The 20,710-nt window shown below is 38.9% G+C and overlaps 1 protein-coding gene across 2 annotated transcripts in view; it reads right to left on the minus strand.

The window, feature by feature from the left end:
* LOC142381310 (uncharacterized) overlaps window positions 1-12,633 on the minus strand; it is a 48,591-nt gene extending 35,958 nt beyond the window's left edge. For both annotated transcript variants that reach the window (XM_075466915.1, XM_075466914.1), the window contains exon 1: window positions 12,438-12,633. In XM_075466915.1, coding sequence (XP_075323030.1) covers window positions 12,438-12,496 — 59 coding nt within the window. In that variant the 5' untranslated portion in view covers window positions 12,497-12,633. The remainder of the gene's footprint in view (window positions 1-12,437) is intronic.
* Window positions 12,634-20,710: the final 8,077 nt, after the last annotated feature.

Here is a 20,710-nt window from a genome sequence, read left to right on the forward strand (position 1 = left end):
GGCGCTTTTGTGCCTTTAATGGACAGTTCAGAGAGGGGGAACAACATGCAGCACAGGGCTGTCTGATGCGGGACTCAAACCGGGGCCAGCTGCAGCGAGGACTATAGCCTCTTGTACATGGGGAGTCTGCTCAACCCACTATGCCATGGACCACCCATCCATCCATTTTCTATACCGCTGAATCCGTCGCTCGGGTCTGGAGCCTATCCCAGCAGTCAATGGGCAAGAGGCGGGGTACACCTTGGACAGGCCGCCAGTCCATCACAGGGCCACACAGAGACAAATGAGACACACTCACACTCACTCCTAAGGACAATTTAGGGGTACCGATTAAACTTGCATGTTTTTGGATGGTGGGAGGAAGCTAGAGTACCTGGAGAGAACCCACGCATACACTGGGAGAACATGCAAACTCCACACATAAAGGCCCCAGCTGGGAGTTGAACCTGGAACCTTCTTGCTGTGAGGCGACGGTGCTAACCACCACACCACCGTGCAGCCTTCCATAGACGACCCCTGTTTATTTATTTATTTATTTATTTATTTATTTATTTATTTATTTATTTATTTATTTATTTATTTATTTATTTATTTATTTTTATTTAATTTTATTTAATTTTATTTAATTTTATTATTGTAAAAGTCTGTTGCTCACAGGCTTTTATTTTGTAAAAGTCTGCTGCTGTCTGCTGTGGAACAGGAAAAGAAAGTAATCGGCGGATCCACCAAACATGGAGAAGGGTACGGAACTTTTACTCGGCCATTTTCATTTTAAAGTTCTTCCAGACGGCGGAGTCGACAGAACCAAAGTCATCTGTAAACACTGCCAAGTTGAAATGTCTTCTCAGCGTAGTAGTTCCAGTCTAAAATATCACTTAAAGGCAAAACACACAACTGATAGCAGCAAGTCATTCAAGGAAACAGACAGTGGAGCGAGGCTTCTACATAAAAACTACAGAAAGATGCTGATGTTAAAAGTGTGTTTGCACAACAAATGTTATGGCACTTTCATTCATATGGCAGCACATTTAAAATAAAACTAAATGCTAAAAGCTATACACTACTTTTAAATTCATTTTTGGATTTTGCGTACAAATGCGATTAATCGTGATTAATCAGGGAAATCATGTGATTAATTAGATTAAAAAATGTAATCGTTGCCCAGCCCTATTATTTTCTCAAACAATATAGCTTTTTTTTAAATTCTTTTTTAAATGGACCTATGAGGTTAAAAAATATAAATAAACATGCTGGTATAGTGGAGATAGTGGAGTCAGAGGTAAAATGTGCACATGGAAAAGTTCCTGCAAGAGAAATTCTCGAGCTAATAACTCAAAAACTATGGGAAAGAGCTGGTTCAGAAAGCACAGAAAGCTCATTAATTCCCTCTGTCGTGTTTTCCAGTGGGCCGCACTGAGTAACAATAACTCCTTTTATTGTCCGAGCACATCTGGAGAAGCCCGAGCCAGCTGCTTTGCTATTTCACTTGATATCAACCTCTAGAGAAAAACCGGAGAGGAGGAGGCCAAGCAGCTCGTCAACATAATGAAGGTCTGGAGAATATCTGGTAAAAGATTGGAATAAGATCTTCTTTGTAAATTTGTTAGGAGCTTGGTATCACTTCTAAATCTTTTACAATAGAGCCTGTTGCCGGACTGGGTACTAAAAAATGTTTTTGAAGAAGAATTACAATATGATACCTATTCTCTCAGGGATGTTGGCATTGAACACATTAAGTTAACTTAGATTTAGATCAGACAGCTTGAACATAAACCTGTTTAGAGAGGAAAGTAAACTTAAAATTAAAGTACGAGATTATTCTAATAATGCACATCGGTTGTGCACATCATTCTCTGAGCACTGATTTATTGGTGTGCAGTGAAAAGTTTTGGTTTTTTTTGCTTTCACCTTCAAACTGAGTGGATTAGATCCAGATTATTATTATTATTGTTGTTATTAGTTAGTAGTAGTATTTTTATTAGAATTGGTATTATTATTGTTGTTGTTAATATGCAATCATTGTAAATATTAATGATTTTTTTTAGCTACTTGACTAATTTGAATTTCCCCCATTGGGGGATGAATAAAGTAATTTTCTATTCTATTCTATTCTATTCTATTCTATTCTATTCTATTCTATTCTATTCTAGAGTCGAACTGGTCTGCATAAATAGAAGGATGCTGGCCCATGATGTTCACAGATACCAGCAATTAAACTGAGCTGTTATCATAACTGGCCAATTCACCGAAAAAAGTACAATGAAGGATGTAGAGGAACTACTAATATCAGATATACAAACCCACTTTGTGAAATGTAAATGAAAATAAAACCAAGTATCTTATTCACAGAACAGCACAGAAAACATAGTAAATGTTGTGAGACATTTCACTATTTCAAGAAAAATATCAGATCATGTTGAATCTGATGGCAGCAACACGTCTAAAAAAAAAAGTTGGGACAGGTCCATGTTTCCCACTGCGCAGCATCCCCTCTTCCTTTAACAACATCTGCAAACATCTGGGAACTGAGGAGACCAGCTGCCGGACCTTTGGGAGAGGAATGTGGTCCCATTTCTGTCTGATAGAGGATTCTAGTGGGTTATTCTCCTGAGTTTTCTTGGTGGTATTCTAAATGTTTTCAGTGGGTGAAAAGTCTGGACTCTGGATTCTTTTACTATGAAGCCAAACTGTTGGAATAGATGCAGGATGTGGTTTAACAATGTCTTACTGAAATGTGCAAGGCCTTCCCTGAAAAAGATGTCATCTGGATGGGAGCAGATGTTGCTCTAAACCCTGTAATATACCTTTAAGCAGTGATGATGCCTTTCTAGCAGAGATGGGGACTCGTCGGGGAACTCGTCGACTTGAGTCGCTGTTTTGATGACTTGTGACATGATTTGACAAAAACTAAAAGACTTGAGACTCGACTCGGACTTGGAAGTTAAAGACTCGGCACTTGACTTGAGACACGATGACTTGAATGACTTGAGAGTTATTCAGTTAATTTTTTAAGTTTGAATATACAATTAATAATTAAAAAAATAATATCGATTACCCGGTAGCAGCGCAGGCTGAGAATGGCGTCATGATTGGATCCCTACCCTGTCAATCAGTCATGCCCTCTCTACATACCTTAGTGTTTATTGGAGAGAATAAACTCATATCAGATATGCATCAACATGTCAGCGGGGGGGGGGACGAGAGTCGTTGTCTTTGGCTTTCGTAATTACTATTTTGACGGCAAAAGACGAACAGCACAGTGTAAGACATGCGGCATCAACATCTCAGACAGCCAGACAACAACTTCCAACTTTGTTCGTCATTTAAAGAACCATTCTGACCAATAAGTGCTTGTCAAATTAGCTAATATTATCCTGTTAGCCTAGTCTGTAGTTAGCGAACGTTAGCTTGATATGATACGGGGTGGACAGGTTGGACACATTGGCCAATGATGTTTACTGAAAGTTACTTATATCTTGTCTTTTCACTTTATTAAGATCAGATTCTGCAGGTAAAATTGCAATAATAAGGTGACTTGACTTTGACTTGACTTGTTCAAGAAACAATTACTTGGGACTTACTTGAGACTTGAAATCTAAGACTTGAGACTTCCATCTCTGCTTTCTAGATATGCAATCTGCCAGTTCCACAGGTAATGCCCCCCCCCTCATACCATCAGAGATGCAGGTGTTTTAAGTGCTGATAAAGAGATGATAATTCCTCTCGTCTTTAGTCCTCTTTAAGGACGAAGCTTCTATGATTTCCAAATAGAATTTCAAATTTTTACTAATCTGACACAGAACAGTTTTGAACTTTGTCCATTTTGATTGAGCCCAGAGAAGTCGGCAGAGTTTCTGATCATGTTCACATGTGGCTTCTTCTTTGCTTGATAGAGCTTTAACCTGCATTTGTTTCCAGACAAAAGCAATAACTCATAAATATCTGTAATAACTACAGGGTCACTACGACTACTACAATCCTCTTTTTTATTGATGTAAAAAGCCGAAGGTTAGTGGGGTTTTTCACAGCGGAACGAGGCTCAAGTTTCCTGATGAATCTATCGTTTTACCTTTGATATAAGTCATTAAAGATCTTATTTTCTAAAGGACACAAAAATAACTACAAATACAACTCCAGTCTCACTACTTTTTTTGAAAATTCCCTGAGTGTTTTGCAGTTTTAACAAGTGAAGAAGTTCCCAGTAGGAGCCTGGAGGATGTGGCATGTTAACCTCTTCAACCCCAGAGCCCCCCGGTACCGGAGGGCAGGAGGGGAACATCTGGTTTGACCCGGATACGATGAAGTCTCACAAGTCTTAGCTTTATTTTGATACCAAGAGGGTTTACACAGAGTCTGTAATTGCAAAGAAACACTAAATTAATTTTGGGCGTGTAATTTTTGAGCAGGAACCCCAGAAAGACTCCTGGGGCTCAACGGGTCAAGTTTGTCTGACCCAACACTTTCTAAAGTGAAATCATTGTCTGTGGCCCACAGAAACAAAGAGAAAGTGTCATCAGTCACCTTGAGACTCTCTCTAAAACCTAATATTCAGGTTTGAAATTTTATCTGCACTCTTTGCTTTTAATTTAATTAATTAATGATTATTTTTACGTTTTATTTGCCTTCTTGTGATTTTATGTAGCTGTAAAGCACTTTGAATTGTGCTCTATAAATAAACTTGCCTTGCCTATTAGTGCTTCATAGTTTGAAGAAATTTTTGCCTCTTCTCGACAGATGTTTTTAATTTTTTTTTACCAAATTTCAACTAGCAACCCCATTTATTGATACTTAACAATCACACCTGATGTCGTTTCAGGTAGCTGTGAAAAGATCCCTCTGTAAGGATATTTTTCTCCGACTGCCCATCTATGTGTTGAACATTGTCTGATCCAGTGAAAAATACTCCACTGCACATATTGGACAAAACTCAAACTTTCTAAAATTGATCCTAATATTGCGCCAATTTGTGCCAATTTATTCGATGTGACAGCTTATTTTTATGGTTCAATGATTTTATTTGCCTTCTTGTGATTTTATGTAGCTGTAAACCACTTTGAATTGTGCTCTACAAGTAAACTTGCATTGCCTTCTGCCACTACTTTCATTTTAAAATTCAATTAAATGTATTATCATCAGCTGGTTTTGTTAAAGTTAATGCTTAAAACACCTGGTTAGGTTTGAAAACATCTTGTCCTGGTCCTCTGACTCTAGTTCTATTTCCACGGCGTGATAAAAGTGGGCTGAGTCCTGGTGTCCTGTGTTCAATCAGAAGGGGATCAGGGTCGAAATTGATGCTCCGCTGATATTCATCTGAACCATCAAAAAGACTAATGTCTACCACATCCTATAAAGCTCCTTTTTACGGCGTATTGTTTCCCCGTTTCTGCAAAATGCACCAATGTGGTGCAGGCAAGAAAGTACAGAGAAATACAGTGATTCTCATTTTTCAACAGAGCATCTTGGAATAATGGGCCAAAAGCCTTGAAGTTGTTGGTTTCCAACAAAGGAAAACATGAAACAAGCTAACAATTTGGCCAAGTGTGGGTCAATTGTGTGCAAACCACTAAAAAAACCGATTAATTTTCTAACCATGTCAGCGCCACAGTTCATCATCAGTAATTGTCTGGATGAAATCATCATGAGAACGTCTTTAATGTGCAGAAAGTAATCTATCATAAAAGATGGAGGGAAACATCATTGGCTAAGACTGTTGGTGAGGACCTGAGCCATGAACGGAGTTTAAACATGCTGAGGTAATTATGTGGGAAAGCGACCTACATAAGATCTCGGGATGAAGTTGGGGCCATTTTGGAAAGAGTCGGTCTTAAGTTTGCTGTAAATGGATTTGAAGTGTGACAGGGCTGGTTTAACTTCTCTGTCTGGCCATTTCTTTGGGGGAGAACTGGATCTCTGCTGCTTGAAGTGTCACAAAGGGAAAAAAACATGACAGTTTTAAAGAGCCTAATATTGATACGTTGCACAATTCACCGCAGCTGATGTGAAATAAAACATCTCTGCAAAGCACATTTTCCAGTTGCGTCTCCCGGCCAAAGTTAAAATGTTTTTAAGTCGTCATGACCTTGAGAAAGCCATCCGTGCCCTAATAAGTTCAAGGTCAGACTATTGCAATGCGCTTCATGTGGGCGTCTCCCAGTCTTCTCTCAGTCGCCTTCAGCTGGTGCAGAACGCTGCTGCCCGTCTTTAACCAGCACCAACAGACGTGTGCACATCACTCCTGTTCTGAACTCCCTCCATCGGCTTCCTGTCCTTTATAGAACTGATTTTAAACTTTTAATGTTTGTTTTTAAAGCTCTTAACGGCCTTGCCCCATCGTATTTATCTGAGCTTTTAACAGTCCTGGTAGAGCTCTGAGGTCAACAGATCAGTTTCTGCTGGAAGTGCCCAGGTCAGAATACAAACCCTGGGGTGAGCGAGTCTTTTCCCAAAGCTGCCCCCAGGCTCTGGAATAAGCCCCCCGTCCAGCTGCCTCTTATTTCTGACCTGGGCCTCTTCAGGTCTAGGTTAAAAACCTACTTATTTAGGATGGCTTTTAATACCCAGTAGTATGATGACACTTTTATCTTATTTTATTTTAATCGAATTTGTTGTATTTTATTGCTTTCACTGTTCTTTTATTGTTTTTACTTATTCTTCTCTTTATTTATTACCTGCTGTAAAGCACTTTGGTGCATCGCTAGGATCGTCTGTAAAGGGCTGTATAAATAATAAATAAAGTACATTTACATTTTTACATTTACACCAAGAGTTTTTAGACGGATTCCTTTAGACCTTAGACACGGCTCCTCCCAGCTCTTCTTTCCATCCACTACACAAACTGTTGAGTCAAATAAAAAGATATAAATTAACATGTTTTCTGTTTTAATTCAGCCTTATTAGCCTGGAGCTGGAAGGGCCAGAATAACATCTGGTCTAACTTATATGGACAAACGTTCTGGTCCACGCTGTTTTCTTTTTGACTTTTTGGCGGTGCTAATTTGTTTTCCTAGCTCAGGTTTGGTGATAAATCACAAAAACCCCTAATTATGTTCAGAGGGAGTTGGTTTTGTCAAATAAAAGAAAGCATCGATAGGTCCCACTTGGAGTCAAAGGGAGGTGGGTAGAGTAGACTTTTGGGTTTAAAAGGAGCAGGGATCGTGTGGTTGGGTTTACTCAAATCACTTAGTTAAGCTTAGAAAACACTGTGGTTTCTTTGTAAAAGAACACACTGTGTGTTCTGTTTGCCACTGTGATCAGAAATGTTTTCCTGACTGTCGTCAAATACATCAAACATGAATTATGGCATTTACGCCTTTAATTATACCTACCATTAAATGTGTTCCATGTGAGCGTCGTCCTCACGGGTGGTTGAAAATACCGTCTTGCTCATTTGTTTGTATCCTGAAATGTGACTAATTCACTCACTGTTTTTCTTTTGGTTTCATCTTCTGTTTATACATCACAGCTACTCTGGTTAAGGTCAGGCATTACAGTTACTAGCTAGATTTAGACCATATAATTACTTGGTTAGGGTTGAGCCGTGATTATGCTTGCTGGGTTGGTACCGTATCCATTTATACCAGAACTTTAGACACACTGGACTCACTGTTTTTTGCTCCTGAGAAAATGGCAACACAACACAGCAGGAGTATCTTCTAAAGGAGTTGTATAAGAAGTTTAAGCATATACAAACTGCAATTTTAACTTCTCTGCGTACTTTTAAGGGCGGTTAGATGTTTTTACGAGTTTTACAAAAGCTGCACCTTCTTGGGTTCTGATGGGTCAAACAGATGTCTGTAGAGACGGACTTCACAAACCCTTCCTGCAGCTTTTCACCCGCATGATGTGCACCAGTTTACAAAAAAATCAGGTGACAAAAGACTAAAAAAAACACCAAAGTGCCCAGAGCGCCGGTTGATGTCATGGCAACTTTGTAGCCACTGCTACTGCTCTAGCGGAAGAGCATAGCGAGCACTTACCAAACATAAGGCATCACAGTTTTCCTGGTTAGGGTTAGGAAAAGATCGCAATTTGGGATCAAATATTTCAGAGTTACGTTACAACACAGAATTTTTGTCCGTTGCCTTGGTGATACACAGAGGTGGGTAGGGTAGCCAAAAATTGTACTCAAGTAAAAGTAAGTAAAAGTAAAAGGGACGACGAGTTTAGGAAACTTAGCGCTACATGTTTCCTCAAGTTAGATGTTGAGTTTCTGCTGAAATGTGCGTTTGTTTTGGTTGACACAGAAGACACATAATGTAGCTGCTGTTTCTCACTCTTTGTAAGGTAAACATGCTTTCAGTATGAGGCCTCGTCTGCGTCTTCATTTCCCACCGTTGGTTCTGACATTTTTCATCTGTTTCTTTGTTTGTTTGCTACGACTGCTAATGCTAAAGCTAACCCGTCCCGCCGCTGAGATTGAGTACGGTCACGTGACCAGACTGCACGGCTGCGTCTGATTGGTGGAACACAGTCAGGTGGTAGAGCCTTTGGCGGAAGTCTCTCTCTCTGTCAGAATAAAACATTAAAATGAGGCGTACGCGGGGGGATAAAAATAATGAGGCGTAGAATACCAAAGAGGTAAGAAGAGAAGTAACCAGCTCATTGTAGCCTAATGTAGCGGAGTAAGAGGACAGTTTCTGCTGCACACATCTACTCAAGTTAAAGTAAAAGGTATAGAGATTTAAAACTACTCATAGAAGTATAATTATTTCAAAAACTTACTCAAGTAAATGTAACTCGTTACTACCAACCTCTGGTGATACATACACAGCTACCCATGGTGTTGTCCCTTTGTAGGAAGACCATTCCTGTAATGTGGTCGTTAAGGCCACTGCTGTGTTTGAAAGGATTTCTTTCAGTAAAAGTTTTATTATGTGAACAGAATCCACATTTTATAACCGGTGGGATCCTTTTTTTTCATCATAACAGAGAGACATAGACAGAAAATGTATCCAATATGTCTCAAGTCATAATCTAAGTGCTTTTTCACCCTCTGAATGACCCTGTTTACTAAGTAACATAAAGCCTTTTCACCTGACTGAGGTTTAGCTGCGGACTGTTTTAATTTGAGGTTTAATCTGTGGTGTCTACAGATGTGAAACAGTAATGTTGTTCTCTGGCGACGAGGCCGGTTTCCAAGCCAACTGGATGAAAAAGTGGGATCAATCCACCCACTTGCACAATGTAAATTATTTTCTGAATCCACATGTGGGCTCAAATGGATATTAAACAGACTTTGCTCAACGGGAATTGATGTTTACAAAAGGTTTAGGACTGCGGCGCATGTGTAAAAACACTTTCAGTGGATTGCTTCTGCCCGGCAGTCTGAACTATACGATGTCTTTAGGGTCTGCTGGGGCATTCAACATGATGCTCTGAGGCTTAAATGTGAAACGGGCAATTTATGGGGGAGATCTCTGCGATATGCTTCACATTTTCCATCATTTACACAATGAGGCAATGGAGGCCTCGGGGAACGGCATTTTCTTTGTGTGTGTGTCTAAGCAGGAGGGGGGGGTTCGGGACTCTGCCGGATGATGTCATGGCTATTAAGGAAGTTGTAGCCATAAAAGAAGCCATTGAACTCAGAGCTCAGTGTCAATTTCAGTGAAGTCACACAGCAATTTTTCAGAAAGAAATCGCTGAATATGAGGAGCAGAAGTCAGGAAAGAGGAGTTCAGATGCAAAAAGAATTACCCAAGACATCTGATGCTTCTGTATCAGCTGTAATCAGAATAAACTGCATTAAGTCTTCAACTCAGTCTGTTAGGGGATTACATAGTAACAGTGTGCAATAAATAACATCTGGACAGTTAAATGAAAAATGAGAGCAATTATAAGGACTTTAAATGGAGAAAGCTCAGTCCTGTTATTAATCCTCATCTATCCTTCTGAAGAGGAGCTGTCGTATGAAAGAAAATTGGTTTCATCTTGATGTTATTTAGGATACTTACAGTTTGTATAACTTCTCATGAGAACGTCACATAACTACGGTTATTAGCATCTATCATTAACTTTAGAATGAAAAATGACCTAAATTATTCATCTCAGTGAAAATATTAAACACAACTTTCTGCACTTTGCTTTTGTCCTACGTGTCCTAAAGTGAACCAAGTAGATCATGAAAGTTTTTTAAATGTTTACATTTCTCGGGTCCCCAAAGTTCGTGTCAGCTTACTGAAGTTCTAGGGTTCGAACTCGTAAAAGATTGTTTTGGAGGATTTCCTTATTCATAAACTGTAAATCAAAGATGGACAAAGTTAGCACGATGTCTCCCATCTGTTTGTGAACCTGTATCTTCAAGCCCTGAGTTCTCTACATAACTGCCATCGTGTCAGTCCTTTTTGGAGCAGGAAGTGACCACATTTGGCCCAGAAGTTGGTGCTGGAGAATGACACATGGATAATGCGTTGTGGCAAAATGTTACCGACTCAGTATTAAATGGGAGAAGTTAACTGTTTTGGAAGAGTAATCTAAGTGTTTCAGTGTCATCAAAGTTTAGGAGCCGGCCCCCTAATGGCCACCAGTGGTACTGCACTCCAAGGCAGCTCCACACTGGCTTTAGATGTATAAACTATGCATACATACTAAAAACATCTGTAAGCCTTTTTCTTCACACAAACTGATAATTATAAAGACAGAATTTGCAGTGAGAATGTGTGCACATCACACATTCTGCAGACTATGCATACATGCTTTTTACAGTCTGAACATCTACATGCAAGGCAGTATGAGCCAATGTTCAGGCTGTGCATTTATCCACAGCTGATAAATCATGTCTTTGTGTGAGCCGTTGCACGTTTTGGCCTCTCAGCTGTAATCTGTCCATTCTGCAGGGTACAGAGTTGATCTTTTCCGTTACTTTTTGTTCCTCATTTAGTTGTTTTTATTCCGTTTCCGATCCTGGAACTCAGACCACAAAATACAACAAATTTCCATTTCCATTTCTTTCTACCTCACTGATGAATGTCTCGGATTCCTCATCACTGTTGATGACCACTTCTCATGTCTGTTAAGTTGAGTTTTTATGCAGATCTTCATGAATATTTCATATTGATATATATATATATATTATATTTATATTGATCTTCATGAATAAGAACACATTCAAGGCTTTTGAAATCCTGTGCATAGACACAGTTTTAGTCATGAAACTACACCGAGTCTCATGCATCTGGCACCAGATCTTTTATTTACAGTCTATGGTAAAAACATCATTGCAATACTAAATTTTTGCCAAAGAAGTTGCTGTTCTTTTTCTAATTTTCTTAAAAAGAAGTATACAAGTTCAACTCACACAAAATATATTTGATATTAAGAAATAAGGCTGAATTAGATAACATTCACATGTTGAAACATTTCCTTTTTAATTTAGTTAGAATATTTGTAGCTCTTTTTCCAAATATACATGTATTTTTTTGCTTTAAAAGGTTGAATTAAGTGTAGTTGACAGAATCTCTCCATATATACTGTGCAGTTTATACACACATGGGCACTTTATACGGCACATCTGCAGCATCTGATTTAACTAGCATCAACACTATGGTTTCTCCATAAAGTCCCTTTTTAATGATGCCTGTAATGTAGTGTTTGTTGACTCTTTTTTTTTAAGGATGTTAATCAAACACAGCTCATAGTTAGTTAGAAGTGTTGCACATAATTTCATTGCACTCACAGGTGGTTCTAATAATCTGGGAATGAGAGACGTATCATTGAGACACCTCTCAGTATAATGCGGTACAGTACACACATAACTATGACATCAGTACTGAACTATTCAAAGCATGTGCTGTATTTTGCAGATGTCTCTCCAAACATATACCTATATATCTTTAACTGCGTGTGGGTGACAGTGTGATATTACATATTTCTAACACTTGTTTTATCGGTTTTATTTCCAGCTGTTTCTTTGGGGAACATAAAATCTACTGTAAATGTGAGCAAAGTGACAGATTTAAGATTAAGGAGAGTGGAAGAGTGGGAAGTGAAAGGTTTAGCCAAAAGAAACACTCGACTTCCCACTAATACAACTATAAACCAACGCCAACTCATCGGCATCATAAAAAGAACCTCATTTTTGTTTTACATTTGTGAACATAAAGCACCTTTATATTCTGGGTTTTCTACATCAATTTTGTATATTATAAAGTCTTTTTGATAAAACAAAATCAATGATTCCATGCAAGGTGATGTCTGCTCTCCTTAACTTGTAACAGCAGCAAAACTGGAGCACAAAGTAAAAGTCAAATATTAAAAATAAAACACGTCAGCACATGCTTGAGTAAATATATGTTTCATGTTTGACTTGAGACTCCTTGAAGCTGTACTCTGATCTGTTATACTAATACTAATACTAAAATACTAATCTCTGGATTTGACATTTTGCTAGTTGTTGGTTTCATCCTGCTGCTGATGTCTTAAAAGTATTTCCCTCTCACCTGATGAGGTTCTGAAGGAGCTGCTTGCTGGAGTTTCTTCTCCTGATGGACTCTGACATGTTGGACTGGGCTCTTCCTGCTCCGTAGTCCCGTATCTGAACTTGTTCTGTAGCCTCAGACCTTTTCCTCCAGCTGCTCTCCTTCTCTTCTTCTTCTTCTTCTTCTTCTTCTTCTGCCTCTCACGTTGGCCTCTCCCTCTCGGTTCAGTCGCAGATCTCCCCTCCCTCCATGTGGTTCTCATTGAAGCGTTTTGACCCCCCCCCCCCTTCACATCCTAACAGAGGTCATGTGACTCTCCCAAGGGGGAAGAAAGATGATATCATCACAGTGGATCGGTGACAATATTGTGTGCATGCATGTTGTATTCTGTGAGGGACGTGTAAAGGGAAGACAGTGTTTTGACATTTGTCATTACAGGATCAGTGACTACACCATAGATATTAATTTCCTTTGTTACTTTCTAAATAAAACGTTTGGACTGCTTTAATGTATTTCTTGGGTATCTATATTAATTTCTACCTAAATATCTCCAGGATATGCAGACTCTTGACTCTCTGAAACTGTCACCCTTCACTGACACCCGGCAGTCTGTGTCATAAATGTTAAAAGTCGAGCAGAATTTCTTATAATTAACGAGATCTTTTCTGTTAAAACAATTGGAAATGTCCGTTTCAGCCGTTACAGATAGAAATAAAAATAAAGTACGGTCTCAAAATAATGTGTAAACATGATAAAAACAATCAGTCTATCTTACTTTTTTCTCTGATTTGTGTTTTTTTTCTCCCCCTCACGGACGCTTCAGCTGCTTGTTTGCACTCCATGGTACCAGAATGGAATAACAAAAGTGACTCATTCATAGCTGGAAACCTGTCAAGTATCATAAAAATAAGAAAGTTGAAAGTTGACTCCTTTTAGGAAAGAACTTAAAAACAAAATATTTTGTGGAAACGTCTGCTTTAAAAGCTGGAATTGATGTACAATAGAAGACTTTCTGAGCAGTGCTGAAGAACAGTCTCTGCTCCAGCTCTTTTCTATCTATTACTATTATCATTTATTTATTTTTACTATTATCATTTATTTATTTTTACTTTTATAATTTATTTATTTTCATTATTATCATTTACTTATTTTTACTATTACCATTTATTTATTTTTACTATTACCATTTATTTATTTTTACTATTTTCATTTATTTATTTTTACTATTATCATTTATTTATTTTTACTTTTATAATTTATTTATTTTCATTATTATCATTTACTTATTTTTACTATTACCATTTATTTATTTTTACTATTACCATTTATTTATTTTTACTATTATCATTTATTTATTTTTATTATTATCATTTACTTATTTTTACTATTACCATTTATTTATTTTTACTATTATCATTTATTTATTTTTACTATTATCATTTATTTATTTTTACTTTTATAATTGATTTATTTTCATTATTATCATTTATTTATTTTTACTTTTATAATTGATTTATTTTCATTATTATCATTTACTTATTTTTACTATTACCATTTATTTATTTTTACTATTACCATTTATTTATTTTTACTATTATCATTTATTTATTTTTATTATTATCATTTACTTATTTTTACTATTATCATTTATTTATTTTTACTTTTATAATTGATTTATTTTCATTATTATCATTTATTTGTTTTTACTTTTATAATTTATTTATTTTCATTATTATCATTTATTTATTTTTACTATTATCATTTATTTATTTTTACTTTTATAATTGATTTATTTTCATTATTATCATTTATTTGTTTTTACTTTTATAATTTATTTATTTTCATTATTATCATTTATTTATTTTTACTATTATCATTTATTTATTTGATTATAATTGACTTATTTTTACTATTAGCATTTATTTATTTTTACTATTATCATTGCTGTGAATGATTGTATTAGTGCAGGTGGAACAAACTCTAGCCTTTTGATGCCAAAATAACAGCCCACACACTCCTGTTAGATGCTCTTTTTGGACTTCGCTTTAAAGGTTTCATCGCGCACTACTTCCCTTCAGGCATGAATTCTCATCAGATATTGTATAAAAGAGTTTGGTATCACTTCCCGTGTTGTCTGTGAAGTAATGAATCACCTTTCAGTCTATATCACCTGTTGAACACATCATGTAAGTTCTCTGTAAAATGGATGATGAGTAGGATGGAAGATTTTATTTGAATGTCTGTACGCAGAGCAGCTCAACAGTTACATGCGGATTACGGGCAGTAAATGAGACAGTGTTTATCAAATCTGAAACATCAAAATTCCTCAAAAGGCATCATTAAAATGATATTTACTGCTCATATCTGAGGTGGATGTGGTGCCCTTGGTAATCAGAATCAGAATCAGAATTACTTTATTAATCCCTTGCGGGAAATTCCTTTTTTGCAGTGCCCTCGTTTACAGAAAAAAAAAAAAAAAAAAAGATTAGGTCAGGATGAATAAGAATAAGATAAGGAAAATCTCAGTATACGAGGATATTTTTTATAAATTAAAAAACAGATCAGAATATATAAGAGGACCACATTACAGTATAAAACTCAACATAAATGTAATTTGCTGTTGGCAGCAGATGCATAAACTGACTTGTGGCTGCCTTTAGACCTCTTATAAAACATCTTTCCATTGATCTATCCATTTTCTACACTAGCTTAATCCAATTCAGGGCCTTGGGGGGCTGGAGCCTGTCCCAGCTGCCACTGGGCGAGAGGCAGAATACACCCCGGATGGACTGTCAGTCCATCACAGGGCCACACAGAGACAAAGAACCATGCACACTCACTCCTAAGAATCACCAATTACCCCAGCGTGCATGTTAGGGTGAGAAAACCCACACATGTACAGGGAGAAAAGGGAGAACCAGAACCACCACACCACCGTGCAGCACATTGTTTTATGGTGAAATGTTACATTTTCTCAGGCTGTCAAAAAGAATTTCAGGGTTCGCAAAAGGTTTGCATTCAAAACAACAAAAACGTGTCCCTTCAGTGATAAATTCAACTAATTTCTTTAGGATTTCTGAAAGAAATTTCAAAGAAGTTGGAATTCTTCCTTGAGAACGAGTTTAAAATCTCCCAAATACAAATTAGAAATGAGAGCACCATGTGAAAGATGAGCAAATATGAGCAGCAGCAGCCTGTGAATGAGGCAGGAGGACACACTAATGAGCGTGTTGGATCTGGTTTCTGCTCTGGAGGTTATGAATAAGATATGGCAGCTCAGAACAGGAGCAGCTGCTGGAGGCAACGAGCGGCTCAGAGTCACACCGCTATCAGAGCATCGCTAACCACACGCAGGTTTGATCCTGTTTATTTGTGTTTGGACACTGAGTTTGGAGTTGCTTTCTGCTCCTGTATACAGACGCGAGTAAAACTTTTCTCTTCAAGCACAGTCAAGCACACACAGATGTGCATTAGGTCATCCAGGCAGCTCCAGCCAACACTGATTTACACACACACACACACACACACACGTAGACACACGTAGACACACGCATACATGCACACACACACACTGGATTTCTGTGTTCCCTCCCCCCCAAAAATCCTGCAGGAGCCTGAAACCCTCGCAAACACTCCACAAAAGGGTTGCCACAGCAACACTCCCACAGCACTTAACACAGTCTGACTGTTGCAGCAGGGTTGGTGGACGGAGCCGCCGCCCCGACCGCCAGCTTCAACACTTCAGCCCGCGTTTCCCCTGATGGAGGAGTTTCTGTTCAGGGAATTAAAAGACAACACACTCTGTGTTGCTGCTCTGTGAAAACGCCGCAGTCACTGTGTGTCTCATTTCGCCTCCTCCATATGTTAATAAAAGCAGATATTTGGGCAGCTTTTAGTTTTTCAAAAAGCCAACACACATGAATTTACATATTTCAGCCAAAACAGGGAAGATTTTCAGAAACTTAAACTCTATTTTTGATACTGTTAAGGTTAGCATCTGTTTAGAAACCGTGCATTGTATTCAAATTCAGTAAATACCATAGAGTTAGAGTTTTTCTTGCCTGTAATATCTCTCCTTAAAATGTTAAAACTTTCATTTCTTCAACTTGTTTTAATATCTGTTCATTGTCTCCAGAGATGGGACCAAGTCACACATGTGCAAGTCTCAAGTAAGTCCCAAGTCATTTTTTCTTAGGCAAGTCAAGTCAAGTCACCTTATTATTGCAATTTTACCTGCAGAATCTGATCTTAATAAAGTGAAAAGACAAGATGTGAGTAACTGTCAGTAAACATCATTGGCCAATGTGTCCAACCTGTCCACCCTGTGTCATATCAAGCTAACGTTAGCTAACTACCGACTAGGCTAACAGGGTAATATTAGCTAATTTGACAAGCCCTTACTGGTCAGAATGGATCTTCAAATGACGAACAAAGTTTGAAGTTATGCTAGATGCTTAACACTCAAGTCATTCAAGTCATCGTGTCTCAAATCAAGTCAAGTGCCGAGTCTTTAACTTCCAAGTCCGAGTCGAGTCTCAAGTCTTTTATTTTTTTGTCAAGTCAAGTCATCAAAACAGCAACTCGAGTCGACTTGAGTCCAAGTCACAGTGACTCGAGTCCCCATCTGTGATTGTCTCTGGGCTGCACGGTGGTTTAGTGGTTAGTACCGTTTCCTCACAACAAGCAGGTTGCAGGTTTGATTCCCAGCTGGGGCCTTTCTGTGTGGAGTTTGCATGTTACTCCAGGTACTCCAGCTTCCCACCACCCCCCAAAAAGCATGCATGTCAGGTTAATTGGTGACCCTAAATTGTCCCTAGGTGTCAGTGTATTTCTAGTGCCGGTCTGAAGCCCGGATAAATGGTGAGGGTTGCATCAGGAAGGGCATCTGGCGTAAAAACATGTGCCAAATCGCTTTATCCCTGATAAAGAGAGAGGTGGAAAGAAGAAGAATATCTGTTTAATGTCTCTGTCTAACTTATCTGTTGACATAAGTGAAATGCTTTGTAATGTACTGTGTTCCTAAGTTTCTTTTTTTTTTAAATATGCCGAATAATTAAATGAAAATGTCAAATCTGAAGCACCTTCTGTAAAAGTGGCCACTGCCTGATCAATGATCTCCCCTTGAGACTTATATACAGAATGTCTACAACATTAAAATGTCTTGTGAATGTTTAAAAGGACTTTTTACAGATCAGAACATTAAGAACAATCGTCTGGTCCTTGTCAGGTCTTAAAATTGGGAAAATTCCACCTCTGATGAACAACAACGCAAATCAAATGACAATGTGTTGTTATTTGTACAGAATAAAAACTGAGTCACAGAAACAGAGCGACAAACCCTGGAATTTAGAGGGTAATTAGCAGTCAGGTGCTGTTAATTCAATTAATTTTATCAGTGTGAGCGCCTCTATAAAAGCAGAAGTTTTAGCAGCATTCAGGTGTGTGTTAACACGATGCCAAGGAGGAAAGACATCAGCAATGATCTCAGAGAAGCAGCTGTTGCTGCCCATCAGTCTGGGAAGGGTTATAAGGACATTTCCAAACTATCTGGAGTCCATCATTCTACAGAGAGAAAGATTATTCAGAGGTGGAAAACATTCAGGACAGCTGTCAATCTTCCCAGGAGTGGACGTCCCAGCAAGGTCAGAGACCCAAGAGCTACATCTCAGACTCTGCAGGCCTCAGTTAGCATGTTAAAGGTTAAAGGTCATGACAGCACAGTTAGAAACAGACTGAACAAGTATGGCTTGTGTGGAAGGGCTGCAGGAGAAAGCCTCTTCTCTCTAAAAAGAACATGGCAGCACAGCTTAGGTTTGCAAAGCTGCATCTGAACAAACCACAAGACTTCTGGAACAATGTGCTTTGGACAGACCAGACCAAAGTGGTCTGCTCATAATGCACAGCAGCACGTTTGGAGGAAACCAAACACAGCATATCAGCACAAACACCTCACACCAGCTGTCAAGCACGGTGGTGGAGGGCTGATGATCTGGGCTGGTTCTGCAGCCACAGGACCTGGGCACCTTGCAGTCAATAGCCGCTTTCGGACTGTAGGAACCTTTGGCAGTTCTAATAACCTTTTAATCCGCGGGGCCGTTTTCTCCCGTGTTCGGACATACAGGAACTCGGGGCTTTCTCCCTTAGTTCCCATAACTATTTAGCTCCTTCTCCGAGGTCGGGTCTTTTCATGGTTCTATAGAACGATCTAACGGAGGTGTGTGGTGGTCGGTAGCTACGCCCCATGTCATGCTGCCACGGCTGAAATGTTTCCTCATACGACACAGACACAACCGGCGGGTGTTTAATAAGTTAAACTTACACTTTGTCTGCAGCACTCTGCTCTCCTTTCTTCATTCATGAAATGAAAAAGTATCTCCTGACTCTCTCTGTGAGCTTTTCCAGCCTCGATATTAGACGCCTGATGCGATCGTCCATGATTAATATCACCATCATGCAGACCATGAACACGGTGGCCTCCCCGCTCTCCATATTAGCTTCATTGTGGTGTTTTTTCTTCTCTAATTACTTTTACGGGTTTTGTTTTGTGTTTGAATGTGGCGCTAAACGGCTAACGGCTAACACGTCACTGAAGCAGACGGCTGCGCGCCGCATCAGTCCCTATCAGGTCCAGACTCATGTGCGAATGCAGACTGAAACAGAAGGACAGTTATCAGAACGAAATTCGAGTAGGACAGTTCTGATAACTACTTTCTTAGAACGGTCTGTCCGAAAGCGGCTATTGAATCCACCATGAACTCCTCTGGATACCAAAGTGTTCTAGAGTCAGATGTGAGGCCGTCTGTGAGGGTGAACTTTCTTTATCACGTGACTGTGGGTCTGATCCTCTGTCAGGAAAACAAAAGGAAACACCCGAACGATTTATTGTCAGATGAAAAAAGCGTCTGAGTTGGGAACATGTGGCTGAGTTTACCTGGAATGAGAAGATGACGGTTTATGTCGTACATTAGATATAAAGCAGAAGAGCTTCTCTGTAATGCAAAATTTCTTGAATGAGTTTCAAACTTCAGCAGATGCGTCGCCTTGAATGAACTCGTCTCTGCTCCTTCCAGTGACTTGCTTTGCTTCCTTTTGCACTGCATCTTGGTTCATTTAGTGATTATTTGGTTTACGTTCAGTGTTTATTATAGTACAGGGCTCCCCCCTTTCATCCAGTCTCATTAAGGTTGACAGTTACACTGTACTTCTTATAAGTTTACCAAACAGTTTGAGAAGGTCCATCTGAGTTTTGGCCTGAGGGGTTTCAGCTCAATCCTCAACTCTTGGTCCAAACTCCCCATGCAGCCACTCTTCCTGCAGTAAATGTTGCCAGCTGTGCCGTAAAGAAGGCATCTCAAGCAGGAAAGCAGCCGTTGCTGAGTCGATCCAGACAAATGAGGGAATGGATTCAATGTGAATGACGTCAAGATGGCGCATTCAACAGCTAATCCAAGAAAGTTAGAGTTGTTGGAGCTTGTTGGAGGTGGAGGAAAACTGTTTCCGGACTTTGTTTCAGAGTAATGTTTGCTTTGATTGACCAATGCAAAGAGTGGAAAATAAGAACTCACTAGAAGGGAGGCAATAGTGGCTCCAAAGGTGGAAAGATATTCGTGTTTAATTTTCCAAGGTTTGCTCTGACATTAATGAAAGTTATTCATGTGATTTTTACTCATCTGATACAGTGCACCCCGTTTTTTCCACGTTGCCATTTGCTAAAAGGATACAGTCACGGAAGAAGTAGTGAGTTCATATGTTCAAACTTTCCCCTGTGATACATCTTAAGCATGATTCAGACAGATTCAGGACCGCTGGTAAGAGAAGAAGCTTTGAGAATAAACAGCAGCCGAACAGCGTCCGCCTGCATCTACATACAAAACCCTGACATCTGACAGAACTCTGAGCTGAGAATAAGTCTCCATCTCTGCTAAACTCAAACCACTTGGATCAACAAACTGCAAAAGAATTACAACTTTCTCCTAGCAGCACCACAGTCTGTAACTGAGGCAGATGGAAGGGTCAGGGTTCACTTTCCAGGGTTCACCAGGTCTCTTGTTTTATTTGCTTTCCGAGCCCAAAAGCTGCCCTGCTCTGGTCAAACCCAATCCTTCCTTTTTGTAATTCTATAATCTTTTTATATCATTGAAGAAAAATGGATGTGCACTTGAGATTACTGCTGTAAATTTGCCCAATATAAGTCTAGCCAAAGAACTCTACATTTCTTGTTCATAAATGTCCATAATGAGGTCACTGCCAACCAAAAAACTCAGAAAACACAAACCCTGGCATTTTGTTTCGGA

This window comes from Odontesthes bonariensis, chromosome 1, assembly GCF_027942865.1.
Source record: "Odontesthes bonariensis isolate fOdoBon6 chromosome 1, fOdoBon6.hap1, whole genome shotgun sequence".
In the NCBI taxonomy this organism is placed as follows: domain Eukaryota; kingdom Metazoa; phylum Chordata; class Actinopteri; order Atheriniformes; family Atherinopsidae; genus Odontesthes; species Odontesthes bonariensis.